This window comes from Rhodotorula graminis (genome assembly GCF_001329695.1).
Source record: "Rhodotorula graminis WP1 unplaced genomic scaffold RHOBAscaffold_2, whole genome shotgun sequence".
Taxonomy (NCBI): Eukaryota; Fungi; Basidiomycota; class Microbotryomycetes; order Sporidiobolales; family Sporidiobolaceae; genus Rhodotorula; species Rhodotorula graminis.
Window position 1 is genome coordinate 1,157,620 of NW_017264929.1, and position 25,454 is coordinate 1,183,073.

At 67.3% G+C, this 25,454-nt stretch overlaps 11 protein-coding genes across 11 annotated transcripts; 4 read left to right on the forward strand and 7 right to left on the reverse strand.

The window, feature by feature from the left end:
* Positions 1 to 172: 172 nt before the first annotated feature.
* RHOBADRAFT_41688 (uncharacterized protein) lies at positions 173 to 2,972 on the reverse strand (the record flags this gene model as incomplete). Its single annotated transcript, XM_018413933.1, has 17 exons — positions 173 to 384; positions 497 to 653; positions 726 to 947; positions 1,097 to 1,131; positions 1,191 to 1,298; positions 1,447 to 1,537; positions 1,618 to 1,751; positions 1,817 to 1,876; positions 1,973 to 2,082; positions 2,138 to 2,180; positions 2,236 to 2,242; positions 2,307 to 2,336; positions 2,400 to 2,425; positions 2,488 to 2,516; positions 2,624 to 2,641; positions 2,715 to 2,856; positions 2,921 to 2,972. 17 exons carry the CDS (start codon positions 2,970 to 2,972, stop codon positions 173 to 175), a joined length of 1,476 nt encoding a protein of 491 aa, XP_018273741.1.
* A 1,506-nt stretch (positions 2,973 to 4,478) lies between these two features.
* On the reverse strand, positions 4,479 to 7,506 carry RHOBADRAFT_51511 (uncharacterized protein; the record flags this gene model as incomplete). The annotated part of the gene is made up of 12 exons (XM_018415878.1): positions 4,479 to 5,160; positions 5,238 to 5,322; positions 5,396 to 5,521; positions 5,612 to 5,832; positions 5,925 to 6,002; positions 6,121 to 6,260; positions 6,361 to 6,506; positions 6,590 to 6,701; positions 6,786 to 6,884; positions 6,968 to 6,993; positions 7,065 to 7,143; positions 7,228 to 7,506. 12 exons carry the CDS (start codon positions 7,504 to 7,506, stop codon positions 4,479 to 4,481), a joined length of 2,073 nt encoding a protein of 690 aa, XP_018273742.1.
* A 770-nt stretch (positions 7,507 to 8,276) lies between these two features.
* Positions 8,277 to 10,976, forward strand: RHOBADRAFT_51512 (uncharacterized protein; the record flags this gene model as incomplete). Its single annotated transcript, XM_018415879.1, has 1 exon — positions 8,277 to 10,976. One exon carries the CDS (start codon positions 8,277 to 8,279, stop codon positions 10,932 to 10,934), a length of 2,658 nt encoding a protein of 885 aa, XP_018273743.1. The 3' UTR covers positions 10,935 to 10,976.
* Positions 10,977 to 11,038: 62 nt separating this feature from the next.
* Positions 11,039 to 12,360, reverse strand: RHOBADRAFT_51513 (uncharacterized protein; the record flags this gene model as incomplete). Its single annotated transcript, XM_018415880.1, has 8 exons — positions 11,039 to 11,318; positions 11,381 to 11,389; positions 11,460 to 11,496; positions 11,567 to 11,651; positions 11,729 to 11,979; positions 12,079 to 12,114; positions 12,260 to 12,280; positions 12,350 to 12,360. The coding sequence occupies 8 exons, from the start codon at positions 12,358 to 12,360 to the stop codon at positions 11,274 to 11,276; spliced, it is 495 nt and encodes a 164-aa protein (XP_018273744.1). The 3' UTR covers positions 11,039 to 11,273.
* Positions 12,361 to 12,569: 209 nt separating this feature from the next.
* RHOBADRAFT_51514 (uncharacterized protein) lies at positions 12,570 to 15,570 on the reverse strand. Its single transcript, XM_018415881.1, has 10 exons — positions 15,375 to 15,570; positions 15,246 to 15,301; positions 15,007 to 15,174; positions 14,713 to 14,931; positions 14,544 to 14,642; positions 14,380 to 14,481; positions 14,170 to 14,309; positions 13,619 to 14,093; positions 13,170 to 13,551; positions 12,570 to 13,091 (listed from the first exon to the last, which is right to left on the reverse strand). The coding sequence occupies exons 1-10, from the start codon at positions 15,430 to 15,432 to the stop codon at positions 12,634 to 12,636; spliced, it is 2,157 nt and encodes a 718-aa protein (XP_018273745.1). The 5' UTR covers positions 15,433 to 15,570; the 3' UTR covers positions 12,570 to 12,633.
* A 136-nt stretch (positions 15,571 to 15,706) lies between these two features.
* On the reverse strand, positions 15,707 to 17,750 carry RHOBADRAFT_51515 (uncharacterized protein; the record flags this gene model as incomplete). Its single annotated transcript, XM_018415882.1, has 7 exons — positions 15,707 to 15,870; positions 15,950 to 16,006; positions 16,073 to 16,310; positions 16,388 to 16,506; positions 16,568 to 16,658; positions 16,722 to 16,895; positions 16,957 to 17,750. 7 exons carry the CDS (start codon positions 17,748 to 17,750, stop codon positions 15,829 to 15,831), a joined length of 1,515 nt encoding a protein of 504 aa, XP_018273746.1. The 3' UTR covers positions 15,707 to 15,828.
* A 399-nt stretch (positions 17,751 to 18,149) lies between these two features.
* Positions 18,150 to 19,402, reverse strand: RHOBADRAFT_51516 (uncharacterized protein; the record flags this gene model as incomplete). The annotated part of the gene is made up of 2 exons (XM_018415883.1): positions 19,343 to 19,402; positions 18,150 to 19,272 (listed from the first exon to the last, which is right to left on the reverse strand). Exon 2 carries the CDS (start codon positions 19,260 to 19,262, stop codon positions 18,150 to 18,152), a length of 1,113 nt encoding a protein of 370 aa, XP_018273747.1. The 5' UTR covers positions 19,263 to 19,272; positions 19,343 to 19,402.
* Positions 19,403 to 19,526: 124 nt separating this feature from the next.
* RHOBADRAFT_51517 (uncharacterized protein) lies at positions 19,527 to 19,885 on the forward strand (the record flags this gene model as incomplete). Its single annotated transcript, XM_018415884.1, has 2 exons — positions 19,527 to 19,594; positions 19,655 to 19,885. Coding segments are annotated over exons 1-2 (234 nt in total), but the record flags the coding sequence as incomplete, so codon positions are not given.
* Positions 19,886 to 20,447: 562 nt separating this feature from the next.
* RHOBADRAFT_51518 (uncharacterized protein) lies at positions 20,448 to 21,694 on the forward strand (the record flags this gene model as incomplete). Its single annotated transcript, XM_018415885.1, has 3 exons — positions 20,448 to 20,900; positions 20,968 to 21,201; positions 21,269 to 21,694. 3 exons carry the CDS (start codon positions 20,448 to 20,450, stop codon positions 21,644 to 21,646), a joined length of 1,065 nt encoding a protein of 354 aa, XP_018273749.1. The 3' UTR covers positions 21,647 to 21,694.
* Positions 21,695 to 21,943: 249 nt separating this feature from the next.
* On the forward strand, positions 21,944 to 23,077 carry RHOBADRAFT_51519 (uncharacterized protein). Its single transcript, XM_018415886.1, has 4 exons — positions 21,944 to 22,208; positions 22,289 to 22,439; positions 22,513 to 22,612; positions 22,674 to 23,077. The coding sequence occupies exons 1-4, from the start codon at positions 21,973 to 21,975 to the stop codon at positions 22,997 to 22,999; spliced, it is 813 nt and encodes a 270-aa protein (XP_018273750.1). The 5' UTR covers positions 21,944 to 21,972; the 3' UTR covers positions 23,000 to 23,077.
* Positions 23,078 to 23,281: 204 nt separating this feature from the next.
* On the reverse strand, positions 23,282 to 25,113 carry RHOBADRAFT_41698 (uncharacterized protein; the record flags this gene model as incomplete). Its single annotated transcript, XM_018413934.1, has 4 exons — positions 23,282 to 24,071; positions 24,173 to 24,461; positions 24,597 to 24,747; positions 25,108 to 25,113. The coding sequence occupies 4 exons, from the start codon at positions 25,111 to 25,113 to the stop codon at positions 23,282 to 23,284; spliced, it is 1,236 nt and encodes a 411-aa protein (XP_018273751.1).
* Between the last annotated feature and the right edge of the window lie 341 nt (positions 25,114 to 25,454).

Consider the following 25,454-nt stretch of genomic DNA (forward strand, 5'->3'; position numbering starts at 1 on the left):
AACGCAAGCCATCGAGAGTGTCATGACGAGAACTGGCAATAACAGCGCCGCGAGGCGCGCAGGTCGAGGAGAGCTACAAATACAGAACCCTGGCGAGCCAACTCGCAATGCGCGCGCGCGCGAGAGCGCCATTCACTTGAGAGCCCGAGACGCTCCGGCCTCTGCGACTGGCTCAGTACGAGTACCGGAAGCCCGGGAGCTTCTGCCCGAGCGCCTCGATCTCGGCCTGCGTCTTGCCCTCGATGCGCCAGTCGTCGCGCCCGTTGGCCTTGGCCCGGTTCTCGCGCACCTGCCACGCCCACAGGCCGGCGGCGAGGAAGAGCATGACGGACGAGCCGCACAGGTTGAACGCGTTGCCGGGAACGTAGCGCGGCGCGGCGTTGGCTGCGAGTCGGAAGAAGGGTCAGCGCGGTCCGTGCACCTGTCACCCGGCTTCCTCGTCGGCCGACGTGTTTTCTGTCCCTCATGAGAGGGGAGGAGAGAACAGGGGACGCACGCAAGAAAGTCCACGTCGAGACGAGGCCGCCGCAGTTGCCGAAGAAGACGACGGTGCCGAGAGCGCCGGCGCGAGCAGTGTCCGAGGTGACGTTGGCGGCCGCCCATGCCGTGCAGAGAGCGCCGAACGAGAAGGCGCCGATGGCGACCATGAACGCCTGCACGGGCGAGAGGAGGGTCAGTGTGTGGACGAGGATTCACGGGAAACCGAGAACGGGTTCTCCACGTACGGCGGTGTAGCGAACGTGCGGGTCCTGCGTCGCGAGGTACATCGCGTAGCCCAGGATCATGAACGGCGCCGAGAGGACCATGTAGAGGCCGCGCTTCTTGGTCTTGAACGAGAGGTAGCCGGTGAGGAGGGTCGTGAAGGCGCCGACGACGTAGGGCGGGACCGTGCGCAGCTGCTGCTGCACCGTCGTCAAGCCCGGATAGATGGTGCGGATGATGGTGGGCTGCATGCGGCGAGAGAGTCAGAGAGGAAGGGCGGGCTGGAGCTGGGAGAGAAAGCTCACGAGGCTGCGGGACGAGGAAGACGATGTCAGCGGTGGCGCCGGTGCAGAGCGATTCGAGGAGGGACGCACAAGAAGCCAACGCCCTGCACGACGATGTTGTCGAAGAAGAAGATGGTCGACGAGACTGCGAGAGCGGGGAAAGTCAGAGAGAGGGCCTGAGCGCTCGAGGCGATGGCGACGCACTCAGGGTCGTGGCGTTGAACACGCCGGCGTAGAGGGTCTTGGTCTGCAACGAGTCGACGACCTCGGTCTGGCCAACGTTCTCGGACTTGATGCGGGCCTCGGCAAGCACTGCGAGAGGAGGACCGAGTCAGTCGAGTTGGTCGGACGGGTCCCGAGGTGGCGAGACCGGCTCGAGGGCCAGCTCGAGGGTATGGCGGGCTCAACAGCGAGTCATAGGCCGGCGCGAGACGAAAGGCGAGAGAGAAGGAGGACGCACAGCGCTCCTCGGGCGTGAGCCACTTGCAGACCTCGGGGCGGTCGGGGAGGATGAACCACGAGATGATCGCGATGCCCATCGTGATCACGCCCTCGACGAGGAAGATCATCCCGTTAACGGGAAGCAGGAGGGTCAGGACGGGCTTTGCCAGACGAAGGAACAAAAGAGGACGGACCGCCAGGTCCGGTACGGGCCAATCGAGTCGATCTTGAGGATGGCGCTCGCGAGCAGGCCGCCGACGGCACCGGCGAGGGGAGCGCAGACGATGTAGCAGGCTAGGCGGAAGCCGAGCTCGTCCTTGCGGTCTGTGAGGAGGAAGATTAGTCGACCTTCCCAAGTCGCGACGAGGACGAGGAAAATGGTGACGCACAGAAGCGCGACAGGAAGAACGCAATACCAGGGAAGACTCCGCCTTCCGCAATGCCAAGCACTGTCGAACGAGCGAGTCAGGACGATGCGCGGACGAAGGAGAGACGTCGAGAGGACGAGGACGAGGTGCGAGGAGGTCGAGGAGGTGAGGACGCACGGAATCGAACCGCGATGGCCTGCCCGAAGGTGTGGACGAACGCCATGCACAAGGAGCACAGGCCAAAGAGGAACGAGAGGATCGGGATCATCTTGCCCGGCCCGATCCACCTGCGAGGAGGACGAGGTCAGCGGGTCCTGGACACAGACGAGCGCGTGGACGCACTTGTTGACGACTTGAGCCGGGAACTCGAAGACGACGTAGGCGACTGTAGAGCGAGACGTCAGGAACGCTCACGAGCCGCAAAGTGGCGAGCGACGAACCGTAGAACTGTGGGAAGGTCTAGGTCAGTACACCGACGAGGACGACACGAGCGCTTCAGGACGGGACGTACAGCGGTGAGGAGAATGTTGTAGTCATAGCCCTGCGTAATAGAGAGAGTATGTCAGTGAGGGAGGGAGAGCGGGTCGTCGGCGAGGAGGCGGACCTTGAGCTTAAGGTCCTTCTCGAGACCTGCAGGGTGGGTGTAGGGGGTCAGCGGTCGTCCCGGCACAGAGAGTGAGAGTCGCACGCACCGGCGAGGCGGGCATTGCCGATGTTTGCGCTGCGGGAAGCGTAGGAGGGTCAGGAAAACGACGCAGGGGAGGACACGGGCACGGTCTCGCGGCGCTCCTCCTCCGCTCGCGTCGTCGAACTGGATCGAGGACTCACCGATCGATGAAGCAGAACCTGCGAGGGAGAGAAGGAGTCAGTCAGGGTCCGCGCGAGCGGGAAAACAGGTGCAGGAGGGTTTTCGACGCACAGGTACAAGAGCGCGACCGTCGGTAGGATGCGGAGGTCGATCTTGCGGCGCAGAGCACGCTCTGCAGCCTCGTCGACGACAAAGAGTGCGCGCCCGTCCTTAATGTCGGTCGCGGCATGGCCATGAAGTGCGACCTCCTCGACTGCGAGCTCTTCCGCGAGGTGAGCGCAGGGTCCTCAGGAAAGGGGGAGGACGGCGCGACGCACTGTTGTGCACCGAGGCCTTCTCCATGTCGGAGGAGGAGAACTGGCGGTCCATGGTGGCGGGTGTGGGGGAGTCGAAGGGTCGGTTTGAGAAGGTCGACGAGCTCGAGGAAGCGCACGCCAGCGAGGGGGCTTGAGCGCGTGAGAGCGAGCTGAGCGCGCAGAAGAGTGGACAAAGAGCAAGAAAGCCCGTGGGTCCCCAGAGAACGAAGCGAGAGCGTGCACCGCGGGGGCGACGAACAGCCGGACAAGGTTTCCTCCGGTCGAGGACGCAGAAATGCGATCGAGGAGAGGAACCGCAGTCTCGAACCTGCGCCCACGGCCTTGGCCCGGCTGAACGGCTGCCGCCTGCTTCCGTTCGAGGCTGGCTTGCGCACGCAGATCCGACTTGCTCTGCGACGAGGACGAGCCACCCGCACGCGCTCTCTGCGTCTGCGCCCTCCCTCTGCTCGACAGCTTCTCTCCTCGCCCTCGCTGTCGCTCTCGTCGAGGGAAAGCGTTCTGCAGGCCCGCTGCAACTCGTGCAGTTTGCCCGAGAGTGCGAACGAGAAGTGTGAGCGTGCCTGACCGTGCGCCCGGGCCGTTCCCCTCTTCCGGTCGCCGCTTCGCCCGGTCGTCGCACGCGCACAGTCGCGTCCCGCTGTGGTCGAGGATCAGTGCTTGCAACGTGCACAAATGTTCACCCTGACGCGCGGCTCGCCCACGCTCTGCGAGTTGCAGCTGCGGTCGCACGGACCCGATCACGCGCAACCGGACCCTCCGTGTACGTCGAACGCCTTGACGGCGCAGCTGCGCCGTCTTTGCCTCGAGCCAGACTGAGGGCATGCTCCCTGCGCTCGGATGGACGAGCCGCAGCATGCGACTGCGTCGATCGTGTCGAGGAGGAGCGAGAGAGAGGCAGCCGACGGCCGAGCGCACAGACCCTCTCGACCTCGTCCTCCTCGCAGGTGGATCGGGCCGGGCAAGATGATCCCGATCCTCTCGTTCCTGTTCGGCCTGTGCTCCTTGTGCATGGCGTTCGTCCACACCTTTGGGCAGGCCATGGCGGGCTTACAACGGACGCGCTGAGCGAGAGACGAGCTGCGCGGAAGGTACTGTAACCGCGGCTCGTTCCGCGGTGGCTCGAGAGCGACAGCGGGGAGAGCAACTCGAGCTGTGCCTTTTGCCGCTCGCTCGATCGAGCGAGAGGGGACGGACTCGCAGAGCGGGGACAGCAGATTCTCTCGTTCGGGCCGGTCGAGCGGGCAAGGGTACAGCCGCCCGTCGATGCTCCAACGGCCTGGAGCCAGTGCGCTCTCGACGCCGAGGCTTGCACGAGGAATCGGTGGCCCATCGTCTACATTACAGACCGAGGTCGTCGTCAAGAGATGCGCGCGAGAGAGGGTAGCAAAAGGGAGGGCACGACCGAGGGACGGAGGAAAGGGGGAGGCAGACGCGAGGGTGATACAGAGGGCTGCAGGCGTGCGAGGTGGGGGTAGCGGGGCGAGAGAGAGATAGAGAAAGAGGGGGATGCTGGCACAAAGGGGAAAGGAAGAGGGAGGGCAGGAGAGGTGGAGCGCGCTCACGAGCGGGCCGGGCTCGGGCTTGCCGGTGGCGAGCGCATGAGCGAGTTGCGCCTGCTCCTCGAGGGCGACCCGGGGCTCTCGTTGCCAGCCACCTTCTCGGCGAGCTCCTCCATCGACGAGTCGTTCTTGCTCATCGCCTCGCGGATCATGCTGATCGTGTTCTCGAGGCTGCGCCGCCTCGTCGAAGGCGACGTGCGCGTCGTGCCGAGCGACGACTGGCGGCGGTGGTGGTGGCGCTTGAACGGCGAGCCCTCGGCGCCGGGCGAGCCGGGCACGGGCGACGACGGCGAGCTGGGCGAGCCCATGGCGAGGTCCTTCTCGCTCGTCGGCGTGTCGACGAGGCCGGGCGAGTCCTTGGGCATGAGGTCGGGCGACTCGGCGACGCCGACGTCGGGCGAGGTGGGAGCCGTCGAGCCGTCTGCGGGCGACACGAGCCCGGCGCCGAACACGTCCTCGGCGCCCTCGTCGCCGGACGATGCGGCGGCGGCGACGGCGGCAAAGTCCTCCGGGTCGATGAGGTCGGGCGGGAGGTGCTCGTTGTCGATGTCCGACTTGCGGGCGTCGGTGTAGTTGGTGATCGACTGCTTGATGCTGTCGGCGCCGTTGGCGAGCGAGTCGTGCGGCAGGACCTGCGTGCCGGCGACGTTCTTGAGCTCCGAGACCGACTCGGACTCCTCGCTGGGGACGTGACGAGGAGGAAAGTCAGTGACGAGCGTCTCACACGAGAGAGTGACGGTGGCGAGAGCAGGACGCACCGAAGGACCGAGAAGAGCTTGCTCATCTTGCCGACGGCGAGGATCTTGTTCTTGATCGCCGCGCGCCTCTCGGCAATGTCCTCCTCTGCGAGACAGTCGCCATAACGTGTCAGTGAGGCGCAGAGAGAACGTGGGAGATAGAGGAGCAGAGGACGCACCGGTCAGGCCCTCGTCGTCCTCCTCGTCCTCCAACGGCTCGGCCTCCTCCTCGGCGATTTCCTCCTCCTCCTCGTCGAGCTCCTCCTTGCTGCAGATGCCCAGCATCGCGATGAGCATGTCGGTGACTGCAGGGGCGAGGGAGAGAGAGAGAGGGACGGGCGAGGAGAGTCAGGACAAGGGCGACCGTGCCGAGAAAGGGCGAGAGGGGGACGCACTCTTCTCGCCGACAAAGGGCAGGCTCCACGTAAAGACGTCCATGAAGTTGGGCAGCCAGTACGGGTGGGGCGAGCAGTTGAACTGGCGAATGTTCATGACGTTGTTCTCGTACTTGAGCACGGCCGCCTTGTTGTTGTACACGTCGAGGTAGTTGGGCGCCGAGAAGATGGTCATGACCGACGGGAAGCCCGTCGTCTTGGTCTTGCGGTACATGCGGTAGCTGTAGGGCGAAAATGGGGAACAGGGAGGAGAACATGAGTTAGTCGAGGGCGACGAGGAAACGAGGGAGAGCGGGCGAGAAGGTGGACGCACCCAGCGTCCTGCGCTTCGTGTGCACGGATGATGCTGAGGAGGCCGTTGCGCTCGAGGAACTGACACGCCGCCGTGTACCTGCTCGGCAGAGGAGCAAAGAGGGTAAGTCTTGGTTCGACCTCGAGGCGCGTCGCGCACCCGTCGACGGCCGTGCGCATGGCCACGACAGAGAGAGGGAGAGATGGCCTTGACGCACGTGAAGAAGTAGGAGCAGCCCCGGACGTGGTTGTGGACAAAGCCCTCGGTGTTCTTCTCGTTGCCGAATTCCTCGAGCGGGTCGGCCCACAGGATGTCGCACATGAGGCCGTGCGTCGGCGGCTCACGGAAGCGGTTGATCTGCGTGGTCGCGAGAGGTGCGTCAGGGAAGCGGCACCGACTCGGCTACGTGGCTCGAGCGCTCGGGGGAAGGAAGAGAGAGGGAGAGAGAGGGACGCACGACGCGCAGGTCGTCGAGCGTGTTGAGCTCGGGAGAGAGGCCGCCGTGGATGCACAGGAACTGCTTGTTCATGACGGCGGCGAGCGGGAGCGTGCAGAACGACTCCATGCACGCGTTGTAGACCTCCTCCGAGTACTTGTGCTTGCCTGCAGGAGGAACGACGCCGACGCGGTCAGGCTCTTGCGCAGAGTCGGACAGAGACGACCGAGAAGGGACAGGCGAGACGCACACTCGAGCTTGAACGTGAAGTAGTCGGTCAAGTGGCGGCACTCGTGATTGCCCCGCAGGAGGAAGAGCGTGTTCGGGTACCAAATCTTGAGCGCCCACAGGTACAAGACGCACTGCGGGAGAGCCAAGGCGTCGTCAGACGAGGTCCTCGTGGGAGGCTGCGGCGAGTGGGGCCGCGAGAGGACGGGCCGACGCACCTCGATCGAGAAGTAGCCTCGGTCGACGTAGTCGCCGAGGAAGAGGTAGCGAGTATCTGCCGGGTTGCCGCCGACCTCGAACAGCTTCATGAGGTCGAACTGCGGGTGCGAGGGAGAGCTCGAGGTCAGTCTTGTGTTGTCGGCGGCCGGCGGAAGGAGGGTCGAGCGTGAAGCCGACGCACGTATTGGCCGTGGATGTCGCCGCAGACTGGGGGCGGATACCGGTGTCAGTCCATGTCGCTCATCGAGTAAGAGAGAGGAGGGAGAAATGGGACGCACCGGTGATGGGCGCGTCGACCTCGAGGAGGTTGGGCTCCTCGCGCAGGAGCTTGCTCGCCTCGCGGATGATGAAGATGGCCTGCGAGTGGACAGAGCGCTCAGTCAGTAAGACATGCGAGGAGGTGCGCGACTCGGACGACAGCGCGAGTGAACGAGGGCGCACCTGCTCGTCGGTGAGGCGACCCTCGCGGAAGAAGTGGTTCTTGAGGAAGGCAATGTTGGGCTTCTGGCGCGTCTCGTCGGCGTAGAATTGCTCGTCGGTGGGCTTGAGGAAGGCCGGGGCCTGGACGTCCTTGACGACGCGCTCGGTCGTGTTGAAGACCTGGCCCTCGTCCGACGTGTGCACGGTGAAGTCGATCGAGGGCAGGCGGGTGCGGCGGTTGTGGACGGCCGAGACGGCGGCCGCCGTGTGGAGGCGACGCTGGTTCGGGTCGAGCGACATGGTGGACTCTGGCGAGCGGGTCCTGGGCGCGAGGCGGGAGCGCGGGTGATGAGGCGGGGGAGGGTGAGGGTCGCACGCAGCAGAGGGTACGGCGAGGCGAGACGGGGATGGCGGGTGGTGACCGGGACGCGTCGAGTGGGCCTGGGTGGCTGGCTGTCGCACTGGTCCCTGGATTCGGCGAGTGTGAGCGGGAGGAGGGAGGGAGGCGACGCTGCTCGTGGTGAGAGACGGGTCGAGCGATCCCTCACGCCCTCGCTCTCGCTCCAGATCCAGTTCTGTGTGGCCCAGTGCCTCGGATAGCTCTCTCCAGAACCTCAGGCGAGCCGGCAGCTCTGCAAGAGGCGACGACGACCGCTGGCGCCTCCCCTTTATTCCGAGTCGTCACCAGAGGCTCGCTCCTCTCCACTCTCTGTAGCGCTGCGGCGAGTGTATCTTCGGGCCGCGAAGGATGTAATCGAACCAGCGCTAGGTCGTTCGAGCAGGACAGGGGCGTCGCCGACTGCTCGTCTCTCTCCGCTCGCCCCCACCTCTCGCTCTTGTCGTCCTCCACCGGCTCGCCTGAGCCACAGCTGGCTGCACCACGCGCGCAAGCACGAGCTAGACGCCTGCCACCTGCTGCGTGGCCCGACCGCCACCACCCTCGCTCTGCATTCGCCGCGGACCAGGTCCCTGCATCCGGACGAGCCAGCTCGAGCGACCGTCACAGCAAGGTGCGCACTCGCGTCCACTCTTCTGAGTGCACCGCGACTGACTCGGCTAGCGCCCACAGCATGCCGTCCGTCAGCAGCGTCGAGCCGTCGTTGGTCGCCGAGCGCGACTACCTCGCCGCCCTGTCGCGCTTCATCAAGACGCACGAGGCGGCTCTCGCAGCGTACTACACGCCGCGCTCCAAGCACAAGGCCCACGCGCCGCCGAGCTGGACGACCGTCCTCACCCTCGGCATCGTCCCCACCGCCGACTCGCCCTCGCCCCCACCTCCTCCTCCTCGTCGACCGCCGCTCGTCCTCAACTTCGACCCGCACCACCTCTACTACCTCCTGCTCAGGTTCGACGAGCTCGGCATCCCCAACACGGGCGAGCTCGACGTCCCAGTCGAGGGCGGCACGACACGCCCGATGATGGTCGACTACTCGTCGGTTCCCGGCGGCCGCGCACCAGGCGGTGGAGGGGGCAGCCTCCTCGGCGGCATCCCTGGAGCGGGCATGCTCGGCTTCCCGAGCTCGTCCAGCGGCGACGACTCGCGCAGCATCCGCAGCGGCATCTCGAGCTTCTCGTTCGGCTCGGGCTGGTGGGGGCTCGGGTCGGGCGCGCAGGCGCCGACCAAGGACGAGGAGGCGGCCAACGTGCGCTACATCTACTCGTCGTGCACCAAGCTTCCGGCCCTCAAGCTGTCGCCGTTCCACCTCGTCGCCGCCGACGGGACCCCGACCCTCGCGTGCGCCGTCGAGGGCTTCGTCGACTGCCCGCCGCCGGCGACCTGCGTGCCCCTCCTCGCCTTCAAGAACCTGACGGCGCTCACCCTCGAGGACCTCGACCCGCGCGGCTTCGTCGGGTGGGACGTCCTGTCGGTCCAGCTCCGCAGCCTCGAGGTCCGGCGAGGCGGCATCGAAGACGTCGGCGAGCTCATCTGCGACGCGCCGTCCGAGGACTCGGCGAGGAGGAGCGAGGAGGAGCGGCGGCACAAGCCTGTTGGGACGGAGCGCAAGCGCCGCGCCGAGGGCGTCAGCAAGACGTCCCTCGCCGTCGAGACCTCGAGCGCGAGCGCTCTCCCGCTCGACGGCGCAAATGGCGAGCACGGCGACGGCGAGGTCGGCGAGCGACGGCCTGCCTCACCGAGAACGTCGGCGGCATACGCGACGCCGCCGCGCCTCGCATGGTCGTCCCTGCGCCACCTCGCGCTCCCCGACAACTCTCTCACCTTCGTCCCCTCCCTTCCCCTCACCTTCCTCCCGACCCTCACCTCGCTCGACCTCTCGTCCAACCTCCTCATCTCGATCCCGCCCGCCCTCGCCCACCTCACCTCGCTCCGGAGCCTCAACCTGAGCGACAACATGATCGACTCGCTCCTCGGCATCGCGAAGGCGCTCGGCGCCATCACGGCCCTCAACCTGTCGCGCAACCGGCTCGAGAACTTCTCGGGCCTCGACCGCCTCGCAGCCCTCGAGCGCCTCGACGTGCGCGACAACGCTGTCGCCGACGTGCTCGAGGTGTCGCGCCTCTCGCGCCTGCCGCACGTGCGCGAGGTGTACGTGCGCGGCAACGCGTTCACGCGGCCTCGCGAGGAGGGCGGCGACGAGCAGTGGCGGGTCAAGAGCTGGGGCTACTTTGTCGAGGAGGACGTGCAGGGCCACCGGGACGTGCCGGCGGCCGAGGTGCGGCTCGACGGCGCGCTCATGACGGGGAGCGAGCGTCGCGCCGTCGAGGCCGACTTTGGGCGGCGAGGGACGCCGCTCAGCAGCAGGGGGAGGAGGGCGAGCGCAGGTGCGGCAGACCGGCCGGCCGAGAATGGCCAGGCCAAGGTCGTCGTCGGCCGCCGCGTCGTCACGGCGCCTCATCGGCAGCACCGCGAGCGCTCGCCACCGCCGCCGCTACCCTCGGCGGCGCACCTCGCCCCGTCCACTGCCGCCGCCGTCGCCGGCGACACCGCCTCAATCGCCTCGGCGAGCAGCGCGCCGCGCCCTCTCTCGCCGTCCAAGGTGCACCACAAGGCGCGTCGCAAGCCCCGCCGCATCGTCGACCTCGACGCCGACCCGTCCCACCCCTCAACCTCCTCGCTCGCGCCCGCACGTCCCGCCTCGGACTCGGACCAGCCCTCGTCGTCCGGCGCCGAGCACTCGGGCTCGTCGCGCCTGCAAGGGCTCGCCGTCTCGGGCGACGCCGACGCAGGGCACTACTCGTCCGACGCGCAGTCGAGCTCGCCCGCTCGCGCGCGCAGCGCCGTGCGCTTTCTCGGCCCGGCGGCAGCAGGAGGAGCAGCGGCGCCAGCGGGCAGCAGCTCGACCGCCGCACGCCGCACCGCGCGCCGGCAGCTCTCGGCATCGACGTTCAACGTGCCCGCCGACGGGAGCGGCGCCGAATCGGGCGGCGGCGGCGAGGCGCTGCGCAGGAGGATCGAGGCGCTGCGGGACGAGGTCGGTGAGAGCTGGCTGTCGGTCTTGGGCGAGCGCGAGGCGCGGGACGTCGAGGCGAGGCAGGCGCCGCAGGAGCCTGTCGCGAAGCGCGAGGAGAAGCAGGCGAGCGGAGCGAGCGAGCAGGCCGGGCAGGGGTCCGAGCGGCGTGCGGAGCAGGGACCGCCGGCGCCCGTCGCTGTCGAGGACGCAGTGCCACCGCCGGCGGCCGAGGACGAGGCGGCGGCAGCGGTGCCGACGACGGTCAAGAGCGTGCGGAAGAAGAAGTCCAAGGGCGGAAAGAAGAAGGGCGGGCGATGAGGTTGTCGAGCCGGCTCGAGCCCTGCAACCTGTCCTTCTTGCATCCTCGAGCTGTCCTGGCGAGCTGCGAGTCGCTGTCGTGCTCTCTCGCTGCGTGCGCCGGTCCTGCGTTGCGAATTCTCCATTGCGTGACCTCCTCGCGCTTCTCCTCCTTCTCCTCGTTCTCCTTCTCCTGCTCCTCCTCCTGATGTACAAGCCCGTCGTCTGCGCAGAGACGAGAGGGGCCGAGACGACGCAATGCTGAGGACGGAAAAGACAGGTGGACGGTGCTGAGGAGTGGGGAGGAGCTGAGTGTGCGCCGAGGCGGGGAGAGGACGAGGGGGAGGGAAGCGTTCTAGTCTAGGCAGAGGCGAGCTGAGGCGCGGCAGGTGGAGGGGCGGACTGCTGCGAGACGAATGGAGAGAGTCAGACAGCGACGATGATGAGGGGCTGAGGGCGAGGCGTACTTCGGGGAGCTGCGAGGGCGAGAGAAGGAGTCAGTTTGACGGGTCGAGCGAGTGCGACAAGAGGAACAAGGGGACGTACGAGAGGCGAGATGGGCTTGTTGGTCTCGGCGAACAACCTGAGTGGGGCGCAGATACGGCTGTCAGGACGAGAAGAAGGGAAAGTGAGGAAAGGCGGGTGGGACGCACCGACCGACGAGGACGCCGACGCCCTCGAAGACACCGAGGAGAATACCGCAGCCGATGGCCGACCCAAGCATGCCCTTCGGTCCACCTGCAGAGTAGGTGCGTTGTCAGTATCGAGGCTCGAGACGGCGAAGGAGGGAGAGGAGAAAGGGAGGGGCGACGCACTGCGCACGGCGAGGGTGCCGCCGGTCAAGAAGCCCGAGATGATGGCGTTGTACGGGTCCTCCTTCTGCCTGTAACCCTTGACGGCGCAGTCGAAAGAAGAGAAGAGGCCGCCCCAGACGCCAAAGTTGCCGCCGACGACGGGTGCGCGGGCCTTGATGGCCGACAGCGAGCCGAGGAGGCGGTCACCGCGGGGCGAGTTGCGCGCGCCTTTGATGCCGTGCCAGACGGTGCCGCCTACTGCGCCCATCGCGCTGTGGGTGCACGGCCGAGGAAAGGCAGGGTCAGCTCGTGTGCTCGAGACGCCGAGCGCGGGGCTAGGGGGAAATCCGAGGAGAGGACGAGGGACGCACAAGGCACCGCCAAAGTCGTTGAGGATGACCCAGGGGCTGTCGGGACATGACGCGGTGGTCGGGAGTGCAGTCGAGGGCGAGTTGGCGAGAGCGATGAGGGCGGGATCGGGGAGAGGGAGAAGGACGAGGGTCAGCTCGGCACACGCGGTGTCGGGGACCGGGAAGAGGACTGGAGGCGCACCAGGGGTCGCGGGTGTGGTCGCTGGAGGTGCGCAAGGGTCAGTCGGGGCTCTGTGCGACGCTCGACGACGACAGCGAGATGAGGACGCACTGCCTGGACATTTTCGGCGGGCTGCAGCGAGAGCTTGACGGGTTGGGGGCGGTGGCGGGGCTGGCAGAGCAGAGCTTGAAGCAAGCAGAGAGCTCGTGTGCTGCTAGGCGAGAGCGGTAGGGAGGGCGAGAGTTGGTGGCGCCGTCGTTCGCCTCGTCCGGCTCGTCCTCCTCGCGCGCTCGCACCCAAGTCTCTCGCTCTCTCTCTTCTCGGACGCACACGGAGAAACGAGTACAGCCAGGTTGCACGGCCCTCTACGGTTCATCGCCGACGCACGGTGCCCTCTAGAGGAACGGCTCGACGTCGAACTCGAGCGTCGACGCAGGGTAGTCGAGCTCGTACGCCTTGAGCACGCTCGGGTGCAGGATGCCCAGGCTCCCGACCTTGACGTCCTTGACCCGCTCGACCTCGTGCGCCGCCTCGTGCGCCTCGTGGCCGGCCTTCTTGGCCGCGCCGACGACGACCGACGGCAGCGCCGCCGCGAGCTTGTCCTTGATCGTGTCGAGCGCGCCCTTCTTGTCCTCGTCCTTGCCGTCCTCGGCAGCAGCACGCGCGTCCGACGCACCGGTCGGCGCGAGGGCCGGGGTCGACGTCGGCGCGAGAGCGGGCGTCGAGCCCGGGACGGCCTGCGCGTCGTCCGGGTTGGCCGACGACAGGGGCGCGAGCGTCGCGTGCGCGTCCACGCCCGATGGCGGCGCGCGGTAGTAGATGTCGGCAGAGCGACCGGGGAAGAAGGTAAGGTCTGTCGGCGGCAGGGGGACAAGGTCAGTCACGGCTCGTGCGAGGCAGACGAACGAGGGCGAGGAGGAATGGGACGCACCGTCCGACGCCTTGATGTAGTAGCCCGACTCGCCCGTGCTCGACTCGGACACGAGGTTCCTCACGCCGAGGCCGACCATGAGGCGGTCGAGCAGGCCGTGCACGACCTCGAACCCGGCCTTGCGCCCGCAGAAGACGCCGCCCATGCGGCGCACGTTGCGCGCCTGGCGCTCCTCGCGCGTGTCCTGCACGACGACGTCCGACACCTCGAAGATGCGCAGAGGGAGCGTGTGCTTGCGGTTCTCGCGCACCGACTTGAGGAGGCCCGGCAGGAGCGACGTGCGCACGATCTGGTACTCGATCGTCTTGGGGTTGGCGAGCACGACCGCCTCCTTGCCCGGGTCGACGCGGTTCAGGAACTTGTAGTTCTCGTCGTGGGAGCACTGTGGGGGATGAGAGAGGTCAGTAATGGGGCCGGGAAGAGGCAAGGGCGAGAGAGCGAGGACGCACGAGGATGAGGGGCAGGACCTCGGTCCAGCTCGCCTCCGAGCACAGTCGCCGGAGCACGTCGGTGAGCTTGTTGACCGGGAGCGGCTTGCCGACCGTGTTGGTCTGCGGGAACGTCTTCTTGAGGTTGTCGAACCCGTACGCGATCGCGACGTCCTCCATGATGTCGCACTCGTGCAGGATGTCGGGCCGCGTCGGCGGCACGTGGACGTGGATCTCGTCCTCCGGGTCGATGACGAGCGACGCCTGGGCGTTGAGCGGCGCAAAGCCCGAGCCGAGGTGCACCGTCGGCGTGTTGGCCGTGTGGCCCATCTTGCGCAGGAGCGTGACGATCTCGTCCCTCGGGAGCTTGAGGCCGGTGCACGAGTTGATGTAGGACGCACGGGCGACGAAAGGACGCGAGGTGAGGGGAGGCGAGACGACGGTGCGCGCGCCGCCCGGGCAGCCGGCCTCGTACACGACGTTGACGGGCTCGACGCTGAGGGAGGGTCCGAGGTTCGAGTCAGTCGAGGAAACATGACGATGAGGGAGAGAGAGAGCGACTCGGGACGCACACGAACGTGTCCTCGCAGTACTCGGAGAACATGGTGACGATCATGTCGACGACGATGTCGAGCTTGGTCAGGTCGGTCGCGGTCACGTCGATGAAGATGTTCTTGGTGTCGAGCGTGATCTTGGTGTGGTCCGAGTTGATCTGTCGGGCGAGGCGAGAGAAGGTGAGCGTGCGCTCGAGGCGTCGAGGCGAGAGACAGAGGAGGACGGACGATCGGCGGCATGCTGAGGACCTGACGGCTCGAGTCGTAGATGATCGGGTAGACGGGCGAGTCCTCGATGATGTGCAGGTACCGCGACAGGTGCTTGTCCTCCTGCGGACGTGCGCGCACCATGGCGGAGGTCAGAGCGCGGCTCGAGAGAAAGGGGAGGGCACGACGCGACGACTTGCCTTGAAGAGCGCCATCATGTCTGGCGCCGAGTACTCCTGCGTCTTGTTCAAGGGCGCAAACTTGATCTCGGAAGGCGGAAGTGCCTGCGTGCCAAAGGAGGGTCAGCTCGACGCGCTCAAGACGAGAGTGTGCGTGAGGAGGGGGTGGGCGCACCTCGTAGGTGATGTCGCCCGGCGCGATCTTGTCGAGGTCGTGGGTGCCGATGGCGACGAGCGTGCGACGACGTGCGAGGTTCTGGTGCAGCTTGTCCTGGAGGTCGATGAAGCTGGCGTAGTTGAGCTTGTCGAAGCGGACGTTGCGGAGGATGGCCGACGCGAAGTACGGGCGGATCTGGGACGTCTCGGCCTTGACGCGAACGGTTCGCTCGGTGCCCTGCATGAACGGGTTGTCGAAGGTCAGCTCGCGGCGCTCATGATCGAGGCGAAGAGGGCGAGAGGGGGGACGCACGGCGGGAGCGGGGCGGAGAGCATAGGTCGGGACGCCGAGCTCGGGTTGCAGGTACAGCTTGAGGGCGCGTGCGATGCCCTCGATGCACAGCAGGTCGTAGCGGTTGGCCGGGATCTCGATCTTGAGCTGGTGAGGCTCGCCAGCTGGGTGGTCGGGGTCGCTCAGGGTCTGCTCGGCGAGGCAAGCTCTGGTCAGCGCGGCTGCGGTACAGAAAGATGCACAGGGAGAGTGGGACGCACGTCCTCGTCGAGCTCGAGGCCGTACTGGAACAGGAGCTCGTCAAACTCCTTGGTCGCTGTCCGGGGAGGAGGACGACAGAGGTCAGCTCGCAAGCTCTGGGGCTGATTGATGGGAGGACAGGGACGCACTGTAGTCCCTCCCGAGGCGCTTGAAGAACTCGACGCGGTCCACAGTGACGGTCGGCATGGTGTAGGGGTGACGGAGTCGAGGACGGAAGATGAAGACGAGGCGGACCCGGTCGACGGCGGCTGGAGGGCGTACAGGCGGTGCGGGCGGCTCTGCGGTGCGAGACTGGCTTGGTCGAGCAGTCGAGGAGCTCAGCCGGTCTCAGCGAGTTGTGGCTAGGGAGAATGCGCTCGCTCGCCTCCTCCTCGACTCTCCTCCGCCTCGGAGTCCTCGCTCTGCGACTTGAGCGCTCGCTCGCTCGTACAGCTCATCGAGGCGTGCTCTCTCGCAGAGTGGCACTGAAATCCTGCGCTGCACCGCGAACCGCCGATACAACTTCCTCCCCTCTTCCTCCTTCCGCCCGCGCTCGGCTCCTTCCTGCCCCCTCGCCAGCCACCACTGTCCCGCACGCCTCGACTAGACCTTGCCGTGAGTGCGAAGGAACGTCTCGATGCTTTCCTGCGCGACTCGGAAGGCGGGACGGGTCAGTAACGACGGCGACGACGAGAACGAGGAGGGCGGGAGGGGTTGGACGCACATGCAGCGGGATCTCGTGCTCCTGGCCGTCCTTGTCGCTGTAGACGCTGCGGAAGAGCTGCAGAACGAGTCTTGGTCAGTGTCTTGCCCGAGGTAGAGAGAGGGAAAAGAGAGAGCGACGCACATCCGGGTTCGCGCAGCCGAGCGCCTTGAGCGCCTGCGCGACCTCGAACGCGATGGCCGTGCCGACACTGCCCTTGTACGGCGACACGGGAGAGCCGCGCTCGAAGGTGATGGGCTGAGCGCCGACGAGGACCTTGGCCTTGGCCGGGTCGACCATCGACTCGTGGTCGACGTGGACGGCGACGCTCGCGAGGTAGTCGCTGAAGACGAACCGCTCGCAGCCCGAGCGGCGATTGTAGCTGCGAGCGTGAGACATAAGAGTCAGGCGTGCTCGGGCTCGTGAACGACTGCGAGAGAGGGAGAGAGAGAGACGCACAGCATGACCTGCGGCAGGAGCATCTTCGGGAACAGGTGGACCTTGTCGCCCTCGCGCTCGTCGTGGACGTGGCGGAAGTTGACGCCGGTCCAGTGCTCGTGGACGACGTAGCCGGGACGCTGTGTGGGCCAGGTCGGGACACGCTCGGGCAGGAGAGAGATGAGGCAGCTGCGGACGGACCTTCATCTCGACAATGACCAAGTCGAAGCGAAACTTGGGCTTCTGGGTAGGCGGCCAGCTCACCAAGGCAAAGGTGAGGTCGAGTGCGCTCCTGTGGACAAGACGTGTCAGAGTCGGCAAGAGGAGACGGAGCGGAACGAGGGGAGGGACGCACGCGTTACCCGAGTCGTCGGCGTGCTTCTCGAGAGCGTGCTGGCCGCTGCAGATGATCTTGAGGCCCGGGCCGACAGGAGCGTCCTCGTGCACGTGCGTCGAGAGGTAGTCGCTCGGGAGGAACTGCTCGGCGACGGCGACGACGCCGTTGAGCGCGTTCGAGATGAAGGCCTCGCTGCGGACGAGAGCAGGTCGTCAAGCTCGTTCTTCTGTGAGTGGGGGGACGCTGGACGCACCTGGCGTTCGCCTCGTTCGTGAGGAAGCGCTCGATCTGCGGAAAGTAGTCGATCGGGCGCAGGTCGCGGTCCGAGAGCGACAGCTTCTCGAGCGTGAGCTCGCTGGCGTTCTGGGCGACGCGCTCCTGCGCACGCCGCGTGACGGCGTTGTCCTTCTTGAGGTGCTCGTGCGCCTGGTTGAACCGCTCGGACGCCGAGCTCCCGCCGGCCTTTTTGCGCGGCGTGTGAGCAAAGTTGTCGCCGCGGCCGTCCTTCTTGAACAAGAGCTTGAGGAACTCGAGCGGGTTGTCGTGCGACCGAAGCTCGGCCCAATCGACGACCTCGAGGCCGCGGAGGTGAATCGCCTCGCGCTCGGCCGCCTTGTTGACCGCCGGCGTCGTCTTGGCGACGATGGCCCACTGGTCGTTGAGGGGGCGGTGCAGGACCTTGGACGGGTGCACGAGGATACCGCTTCTGCTGAACGGGTCCAGGTCGCCGTGGTGCTGGTTCGAGTAGGTCGGCGCGTGGTACACGGCACCCGTGTTGTCGACTGGCTCGCCGGCGACAGGACGCTCGGGCGCCCACGGCGTGTGCGAGTACGACTCCTGCGGCTTGGGCGTGCTCGGCGGCAGGTACTGCTTGCGCTGCAGGCGCTTGCGCCCTGGCGACAGGTAGGTGAGTGCCGCAGACGAGCGCGGCGCCGGGCGGCGAAGCGGGTCGAACGGGCTCGAGCGGGCGAGGGTCGAGGCCGAGTCGTCCGAGTGCGACGCCGCGTTGTCCGAGCCCGAGTCCGAGTGGAACGAGCTGCTGAGCATGTCGAGGCGGTGACGGGCTCGTGGTCGAGGGAAGTGAAGGGCGAGCGAGGTTGGAAGGCGGGTCGGCACGTCGGCGAGCGACCCCGGACAGTCCGCTCGCGAGGGGGGTCGAGCGGCGAGCGGACGGACAGGAGAGCGAACGCTCGCTAGCGTCGTGCGGGGGAGGCGACCGACGGCGGCGATCCTCGACGGCGAGCGGGAGGTGCGTGCGGCCGCGAGCGTCGCCTCGAGCCAGCGCGCAGAGGTACTCTCGACGGGAGCGGACTCGAGAGAACAACAGGGTAGATAACAGGGATCGGGTCGTATTCTGCGGGGGCCGAACCGCCAGTCAGCACCGTGAGGCGCGAAAGGTCGAGAGGACGGGAAGGAGGGGGATGGAGGACGACGTGGAAATGAGACTCACCACCTCCAGGCCGGCGCGCCGCTCGTCGCGATGAACCGGTCCCGCTCGACATACGGGCTGAGCGACGGCGCGCCGGCGTACCCCTGCAGCCCTGCCACCTGCCCCTGCTGCCCGACACCTCCTCCCTGCGGCTGTCCTGCGCCGCCTCCTTGTCCCGCACCCGCCTGCCCTGGACCCTGCTGCTGCTGGCGCTGTTGCGCCTCGGCCTGCTGCTGCGCCGCCTGAAGCTGCGCCTGCGCCTGCATCTCGCGCGCCGTCATGGGCTTGCGCGCGAGCGTCTCGCCGATGCGCTCGTCGCACGTCGCCGCGAACGCCGCGATGACGCCGTGCTCCCACTCATCGGCCGCCTCGGCGTGCAGCTCGCGCTGGTACCGCTCTTGGTCGCGCGAGAGCGGCTGCTCGGCGGCGCGCTTGCGCCGGCCGGTCGCCGTAGTCGACGAGCCGGCGTCGCCGAACGTGACGGGGAGGCCGAGCCCCTCGGACGCCCACAGCTCGCGAGTGAGGGTCTCGAGCTGGGCGGTCGACAGGCTCGAGGGGTCGACGAACGGCTTCTTGCGGGTCGCGCGCAGGACCGTGTGGACGACCCGGGCTGGCGGGGGAGGATGCACGCCGTGGTAGTAGGCGTCCGAGCCCGCCTCGGGTGCGAGGTCGAACACGTAGTCGTAGACATGGGCCGGGTCGACCTTGGCCTCGTCGTCCTCGCGCCTCGCCGCCGACAGGTGGAGGACGGCGGCGGCGGCGCGCTTGGCGGGCGTGGTCGACGACTCGGCCTCGTCCTGCCGAGGTGGGCTCGGCTCGTCGACGTCGTCGTCGCCCGACGGGTCGTAGCGCATCTTTTTGCGGACCTCGAGGTCGTCCTCCTCCTCCTCGGCCTCGATGTCGCGCGGGTCGACTGGCGGCGTGCTGCCCCTGCGACGGCGAGCGCGGCCGTGGCGCCCTCGCTGCGACGCGGCGTGCTCCTCGATCTGCTGGGTGACGGCGAGCGTCTTGTACTCGTACAGGTGGCGGAGGGCGGCGAGCTGGCGCGAGCGGAGGTAGCGCGACAGGGCCTTGTGGTCGACGGGGAGCTGGGTCGGCGGGACGAGGCTCGGCTCGGTGAACGAGGTCATGGTGGAGGTACTGCAGGCGAGCACGCGTGAGCTGTCGGGCCCGGTCTCGTCGTCGGGCAAAGTGTGGGGAGCGGACGCACCTGGAGGGACGAGGTCGAAGGCGAGAGCTGGCGCGGGAGGCTCGTCGGTGGCCAGCGGCGGTTCAGGTGGTCGTGTGGTGCGCTCGAGCTAGCTGCCGCGCACACAGAGCCGAGCGGTGCGCAGTCGTCGGTGGTGACCCGCTCGAGGAGATGAGCTCCTCGACGTTCCTCGCTTCCCACCACGGCTCGCTGCTCAGACTCTTGTGTGCGTGCGCCTGACTACTCGACTTGGTCTCTTGCGACCCGACCATGGTGCGCCCCCTCTCTCTGGAGCTGTCCTCTTCTTCGCTCACCTCGCCTCCGCCTCCGCAGGCCTCGTCCCTCTCTGCCTCGTGCAATGCGCCCAAGCACCACTACGACACGTGCTTCAACCACTGGCTCAAGTCGTACCTCGTCCTCGTCGCCCCGCCCTTGACCAACCCCGCCGACACCGCCGCCGGCCTCAAGGAGCGCGAGCGCCGCAACAAGCAGATTGACGACAAGAAGCGCGAGCTCGACGACAACTGCGGCGAGGCCTACAAGGCGTACCAGAGCTGTCTCAAGGTGCGCTCGCTCTCTCCTCCTTCTCCTGGTGGACCCGGAAGGCGAGCGCCTCTTTCCCTCCTGACTGTCACTCCGTCTCGCAGACTGCGATCCGAGGCGTGGACGGCCTGCCCGAGCTGCTCGACAGCGCGCGCAAGGAGGAGCCGCTCGACGGCTGGGGGGGCATCAAGGTCGCGACCGAGGACGACCTGCGACCGTGAGCGGCGGCTGTGCGCGCGCGACGTCGTCAACGAGGAGGGACACGGCAGGCGGCAAGAGCAGTCGCCGGTCGAGCAGGAGCAGGAGCAGGATCATGGCAGTGCCCTTGTTGTACGGAATAGACTCGCGCCTTTAGCGCTCATCCTCTCGCCGAGCTGCACGGGCACGGGCTTGGAGAGGAGCTTCAACTCGCTCTCGTTGAGGTCCGGCTCAGAGCCATTCCGAAAGCCTCTAGAGCAGTCAGTCCTCGCACACAGCGACGCTCAGAACGAGAGCGGTTTGCGAGACTTTGACCGGCTCTCGTCGCAGAGTGACATCGTCGCCTCGGCTCGCTCGCTCCTCTCGACCACCACCGACACACGCCATGCTCGCCAGTCGACTGTGCGCCCTGCCCCGCTGCAGCACCCGCAGCCTGCGCCTCGCCCTCCCTGCCCGGCCCTTCACCTCGTCGGCCGCCCGTCTCAACGCGACCCCGGACTGGGAGCAGCTCATCGGTGGCCGCGCCGGCATCGAGCGCAAGCGCGCTGCCTTCACCGACAAGTACCGCGATGCGCTCGAGGCCAAAGCCCGCGCCGAGGGCATCACGGTCGACCAGCTGCGCGAGCGCAGCGCGGCTCAGGCCAAGGCGGCCAGGGCCGTCGCCGGCGGCGACAACACGGTGCAGCAGGCGCCGATGGGTCCGGTCGAGGCGGGCAGCATGGACACGCGCAAGACGGGGCGCGAGCTGCAGGAGCCCGAGGTGGTGCGGCCAGCTCCTTCGGCTCGGTCGGCCAAGAAGCAGCCGCTCGAGCGCAGGAGCAGCGACAGCCCGATCAAGGTGCGCTCTCTCGCTCTCCATATGCCTCTCCTCGGCGCACACAGACCCTGACACCTGCCGCCCACAGCCGCTCAACGACATCATGGACCTCACCAAGGCGGTCGACCTGACGACGACGGCCCTCTCGCAGTTGTGGACGACCTACCACCAGACCAAGGGCTTCTTGTCGGCCGCCGTACCGCTCGAGACGTACCTGCGCATGCTCAACAGCGCGCGCAAGTTCCCGTTGTTCGTGTTGCCCCTCGCCAAGGTCGCCGAGCTGCCAGAGGGGCAAGCCGAGGCGACCGAGATGCACCTCCTCGTGCGTCCAACCGCTCCCTCCTTCTCTCGTCATCTCGAACTGACGACTTGTTCTCCCCCACACGCAGGAATGGTCGATCCTGCCGCCACCGCCAACGATGACCGAGCCCGTCCCTCCCCCTTCCACCGTCCTGTTCACCCCTATCGCCGAGTACAAGGCTCGCGGCGAGTACGCCCAGCCGTACCTCATCTTGACGCACTATACCGACCTCGCGGCGTCGCACAACGTCGTCCTCATGCGCGGCGAGATCAGCTCGAACGTGACGCTCAACGCGACCGAGGCCCAGGTGCTCGCGGTGCGGATGCAGCTGTTCTACAACGACTCGGGCAAGGACGGGTCGATCGAGGCTCAGCGGCGGGAGCTCCTGAGGAGCTTCCACGAGCAGCCGGAGCAGTTTGACGTCGAGAAGCTGGTCAAGGCGGGAGAGCTCACCGACGTGCAATAGATTCTCGAGGCCGGCCGTATTGGCGGCCTAGAAGCCGTCCTGAATGACACTTTGCGAGCGTGTTCGCCGAGAGAACAGCTCCCCTAAAGGTGGTTGGGAGCAGCGTGCCGCAGCTCGAGAGGGGACGAGGCGACTCGGAGGTCCACGGCGACGGCGCTCTCCGTCCACTACAGCGCCGCTCGCACCTCGCCAGCGACTCGTACAGCAACACATCTACTCAGCCAGTCTCACTACAGCAGGCCCAGCCGCCTCGCCGACCAGCCCACGCCCTCGCCAGCTACCCCCTCATCCTCATCACCCGCCCGCCTCTCGACCCGCCTCACGCCATGCCGAGCCTCGAGGAGTACGCCAGCGACCCGGACGACATGGACCTCGACCTCGCCGTCGCCCCACCACCCTCTGCGACCGCCAAGGGCAAGATGCCCGCCATGCCTCCAGCCGACCTCTTCCCCGGCGGCGCAGGCGGCATGGGCGGCATGGGCCCCGAGCCGTCCGTGCCCAAGGCCGTCCGCATCCTGTACGACGGCTCGTTCGGCAAGGTGACCGACGAGGCCTGGACTCGGTGCGTCCGACGCTCTCCCTCCTCCTGGCCGCACTCTGCTCCGGCGAGCCATGACTGACGTTCTTGGGCGCGCCACGCAGGTGGGACACGATCTACCCGATCTACGTCGACGCCAAGCGGCCGCAGCAAGACGGCGCACGGCGCGTCAACGCCAAGGTCGCGCTCGAGTGGCCCTTCGCAGAGCTCATGGCCAAGGCGTGTCGCATGCTCGGGTTCGAGGTCGTGTTCGAGGTGCGCCGCGTGTCTCTCCCTCTTGTCCATACACCACGAGCGCGTACTGATCGAGCTGTGTGTGCGTCCGCAGCCTAGCAAGACTCACCCGAAGGACTGGGAGAACCCGGGTCGGATCAAGGTGCAGCTCAAGACGGCCGAGGGCAAGCCCGTTAACGCCTCGATCAAGAACAGTGCGTCCTCCTTCTCTTCACGTGTCAAAGATCCGCAGCTCACGCTCGAGCTCGACCGCAGAGCGCGTCCTCCTCGCCCGCATGTGCACCCTCCTCGCGCCCCACCAGCCCAAAGCGCCCGCCCCGACCGCGTCCAACCCGCACCCGGTCCCGCCGATCCACCGTCGCCTGCCGGCAAACTCGCCCGCCATCTCGCACGGCACGCTCGACGAGGCCATCAAGGGCGGCGGCCCGCTCGGCGCCATGTTTGGCGGCGGCGCGAGCGAGGAGGACGAGGCGGCGATCGAGAAGGCCAAGAAGGACAAGGAGGACGAAGACAAGCGCAAGAAGGAGCAGATGCTTAAGCAGCTCAAGCCCAAGAAGATGCACATCAAGAGGAGGCGGTAGAGTCGTCGGCGAGCTCTTGTCTCTCGAGGCGTCCGTCTTGAACCTCGTCAGCGTGCAACGCCGTCTCCTTTGCTCGTCCTGCCCGTCTCACGAGAGAGTTGTGTGTGTCGACGCTCGAGAGAGACCTCGCTGGACGAGAGAGCGGCTCGATTCGTGAACGAGGAGGAGGCTCTTATTTTCTCTCCCGAGCCGCTGGGGATCTCTCGCTGCTCTCGCTCGCTCCGGCAAGGGAGAGAGTGCACACGCCCTCCTGCTCGTATTGCTCCTCCTCGGCCGAGAGCTCTAAGGCTTCGCGCCGACCTTCTTCCAGCCCTCCTTGGCCCGGTCGACGCGGTCGAGCGTGTCCTGGACGCGGCGCACGGCGTCCTTGCGCTCCTTGCGCGCATCGGCGTACGCCGACGGGATCTCGAACGCGTCGAGCTTGAGGAGGCCCTGGAGAAGGACCTCGGACAGGAAGATGAGCGTGCGCGAGGGCGCCGAGGGCGCCTCGGCCGTCTCGTCGCCCGACGCGGCCTGCGCCTGCGCCTGCTCGAGCCACTCCTCGACCTGACGGACCTGCGGCTCGAGCTCGTCGAGCTTCTGGCCCGCGACGTCGCGGATCCGCGCCCGGAGCGCGTCCTCGCTCTCGGGCTCCTTGCCGCCCGCGCCGCCCGCCACCGCTCCTTCTCCGCCCGCCGCCGCGCCCGCAGCAGCTGCGTCGGCCGCCGCGAGGTCGGCGAGGTCCTTGCGCTGCGCGAGGCGGTCGTCGACGCGCGCCGAGACGTCCTTGGACCCGAGCATGACGAGCTTCTTGAGCTTGCGCCCGCTGCGCGAGCTCGACGACCGGCCGGCGAACGACCACGAGTCCCAGAACGACTTTTTGGCCGAGCTGTCGCCGTCGTCTGCGGCCGACGAGGACGAGGCGGGCTCGTCGTCGGTGAGGCCGTAGGCGGACAAGGGCGCGAGGTCGTCCTTGAGGACGGCGCCCGAGTAGATGAGCTTCTGGTGCGAGGGCGGGACGCCGGTGAGGTTGTACAGGGAGGCGCGGAGGGTCGACAGGGGCGAAGAAGGGGGAGGAAGGGGAACGCGGATCCTGCAGGACGAGGTCGAGATGCGTCAGTACCTCGCGGTCGACGACTGCCCTGATGGCCTCGGGGCGGGCCAAAGAGGTCGAAAGGGAGAAGCCTGACGCACTTCTCGCGGCCCCACTGCACCTCGACGAGCCCGTGGTCGTCCCTGCTCCTCTGGCTCCTCGTCGCGCCCGCCGCCGCCGTCGCGCCCGCGGGGTCGCCGAGACCATAGTCGCTCATGGCGGAACCGTTGCGCTGCTGGAACTGGTGCTCGAGTTGAGCTTGCGCACGGCGGGTCGTGCGGTTGGCGAAGTAGAGGTGGACGGCGAGGCCGAGGACCGAGATGAGGAGGGGAGCTTGGTCCGAGGCGAGGGTGGTGGCGCGCGCGTAGGTGGCCTGCACTCGTGGGTGATCTGCAGGTGCGCAAGAACAGGGTCGGGGCAGGCAGGGCGACAGGCGGGACCGAGCGATGACGGAACGTGGAGAGATGGAGGGCAAGGCGAGGTCAGTACGGGCGACAGGAAGGAGGGGAGGGAGAGCGGACGCACCGAGGGCACGTACGAGAGCCTGTGCTGCCGGGTTGTCGCTGTCGTGGAGCGCCTGGTAGAGGTCGAGGGCGTGAGAGCGCGAGGCGGCGAGTGCGTGGTGGAGCGGAGGGAGGGCGCGGTCGACGGCGCTCGTGAGCGCGTTGTTGGCCGACTCGAATAGGTGCGCCAGCGTGGGCGTGTGCAGTGGCAGTGGCAAGGCACAGGTGCAAGCCAGCCGTGTGTCTGGAGGACGACTGTAACAGCGGTCGACAACTCGAGGAGCGACGACGAGATCAAGCCAACCTCGCCAGGTCCTTCCAGTGCGGCCTCGCCGGCAGTACGATGTACTATTTCAGGCCCTCCCGGCACTCCAAGGGACCCACGAGAGCTGGGTGAGGTGCTGGCGGCTGCGGCCGGCCAGCTCGTCGTCGCGGTCGGCAGCGCTCTCGCTTGTTCCTCACCCCCCGCTCTCCACCTCGCGCTCCAGGCCTAGCTGCCTCGTCCCCTCTCTGCACAAGACCACCAGCCACACCTGCATGTGAGTCTCGCGTTCCCCGCCGCCCTGTAGCCCCGGCGAGCGCCCCACTCCGCTCGGCCGTTTTTCCACCTTGCTCACCCTCGCCTCCCCTCCCCCCCACCTCGCAGGATTGCTGGGTTCACTGGTTCGACTCGCGCAGACTAGTGCGTCTTCCCTCCCATCCCCCTCGTGCACCCCCGAACGCGCCCTGACGAGCAAATCTTCCCCCTCCTCCTCCCCCCTCCTTATCTTGACTCTGCCGTCCCCTCTCGCACCCGCCTTTCCTCCTCCGACAGCCTCGAATACTCTGCCGTCTCATACTACCTCGCCGGTCACTAAACTCGCCCTCGCCCGCACCATCG

What these genes read in the sequence shown, in the direction of transcription:
- RHOBADRAFT_51514 (XM_018415881.1), bottom strand. Translation starts at nt 15,432, where the DNA reads ATGCCGACCGTCACTGTGGACCGCGTCGAGTTCTTCAAGCGCCTCGGG. An exon ending in GCCTCGAGCTCGACGAGGAC is followed by an intron (nt 15,175 to 15,245) that starts GTGCGTCCCACT and finishes CTCGCCGAGCAG; the next exon opens with ACCCTGAGCGACCCCGACCA. An exon ending in CTCTCCGCCCCGCTCCCGCC is followed by an intron (nt 14,932 to 15,006) that starts GTGCGTCCCCCC and finishes CCGTTCATGCAG; the next exon opens with GGCACCGAGCGAACCGTTCG.
- RHOBADRAFT_51519 (XM_018415886.1), top strand. Translation starts at nt 21,973, where the DNA reads ATGCCGAGCCTCGAGGAGTACGCCAGCGACCCGGACGACATGGACCTC. An exon ending in GGTTCGAGGTCGTGTTCGAG is followed by an intron (nt 22,440 to 22,512) that starts GTGCGCCGCGTG and finishes GTGCGTCCGCAG; the next exon opens with CCTAGCAAGACTCACCCGAA. An exon ending in TAACGCCTCGATCAAGAACA is followed by an intron (nt 22,613 to 22,673) that starts GTGCGTCCTCCT and finishes GCTCGACCGCAG; the next exon opens with AGCGCGTCCTCCTCGCCCGC.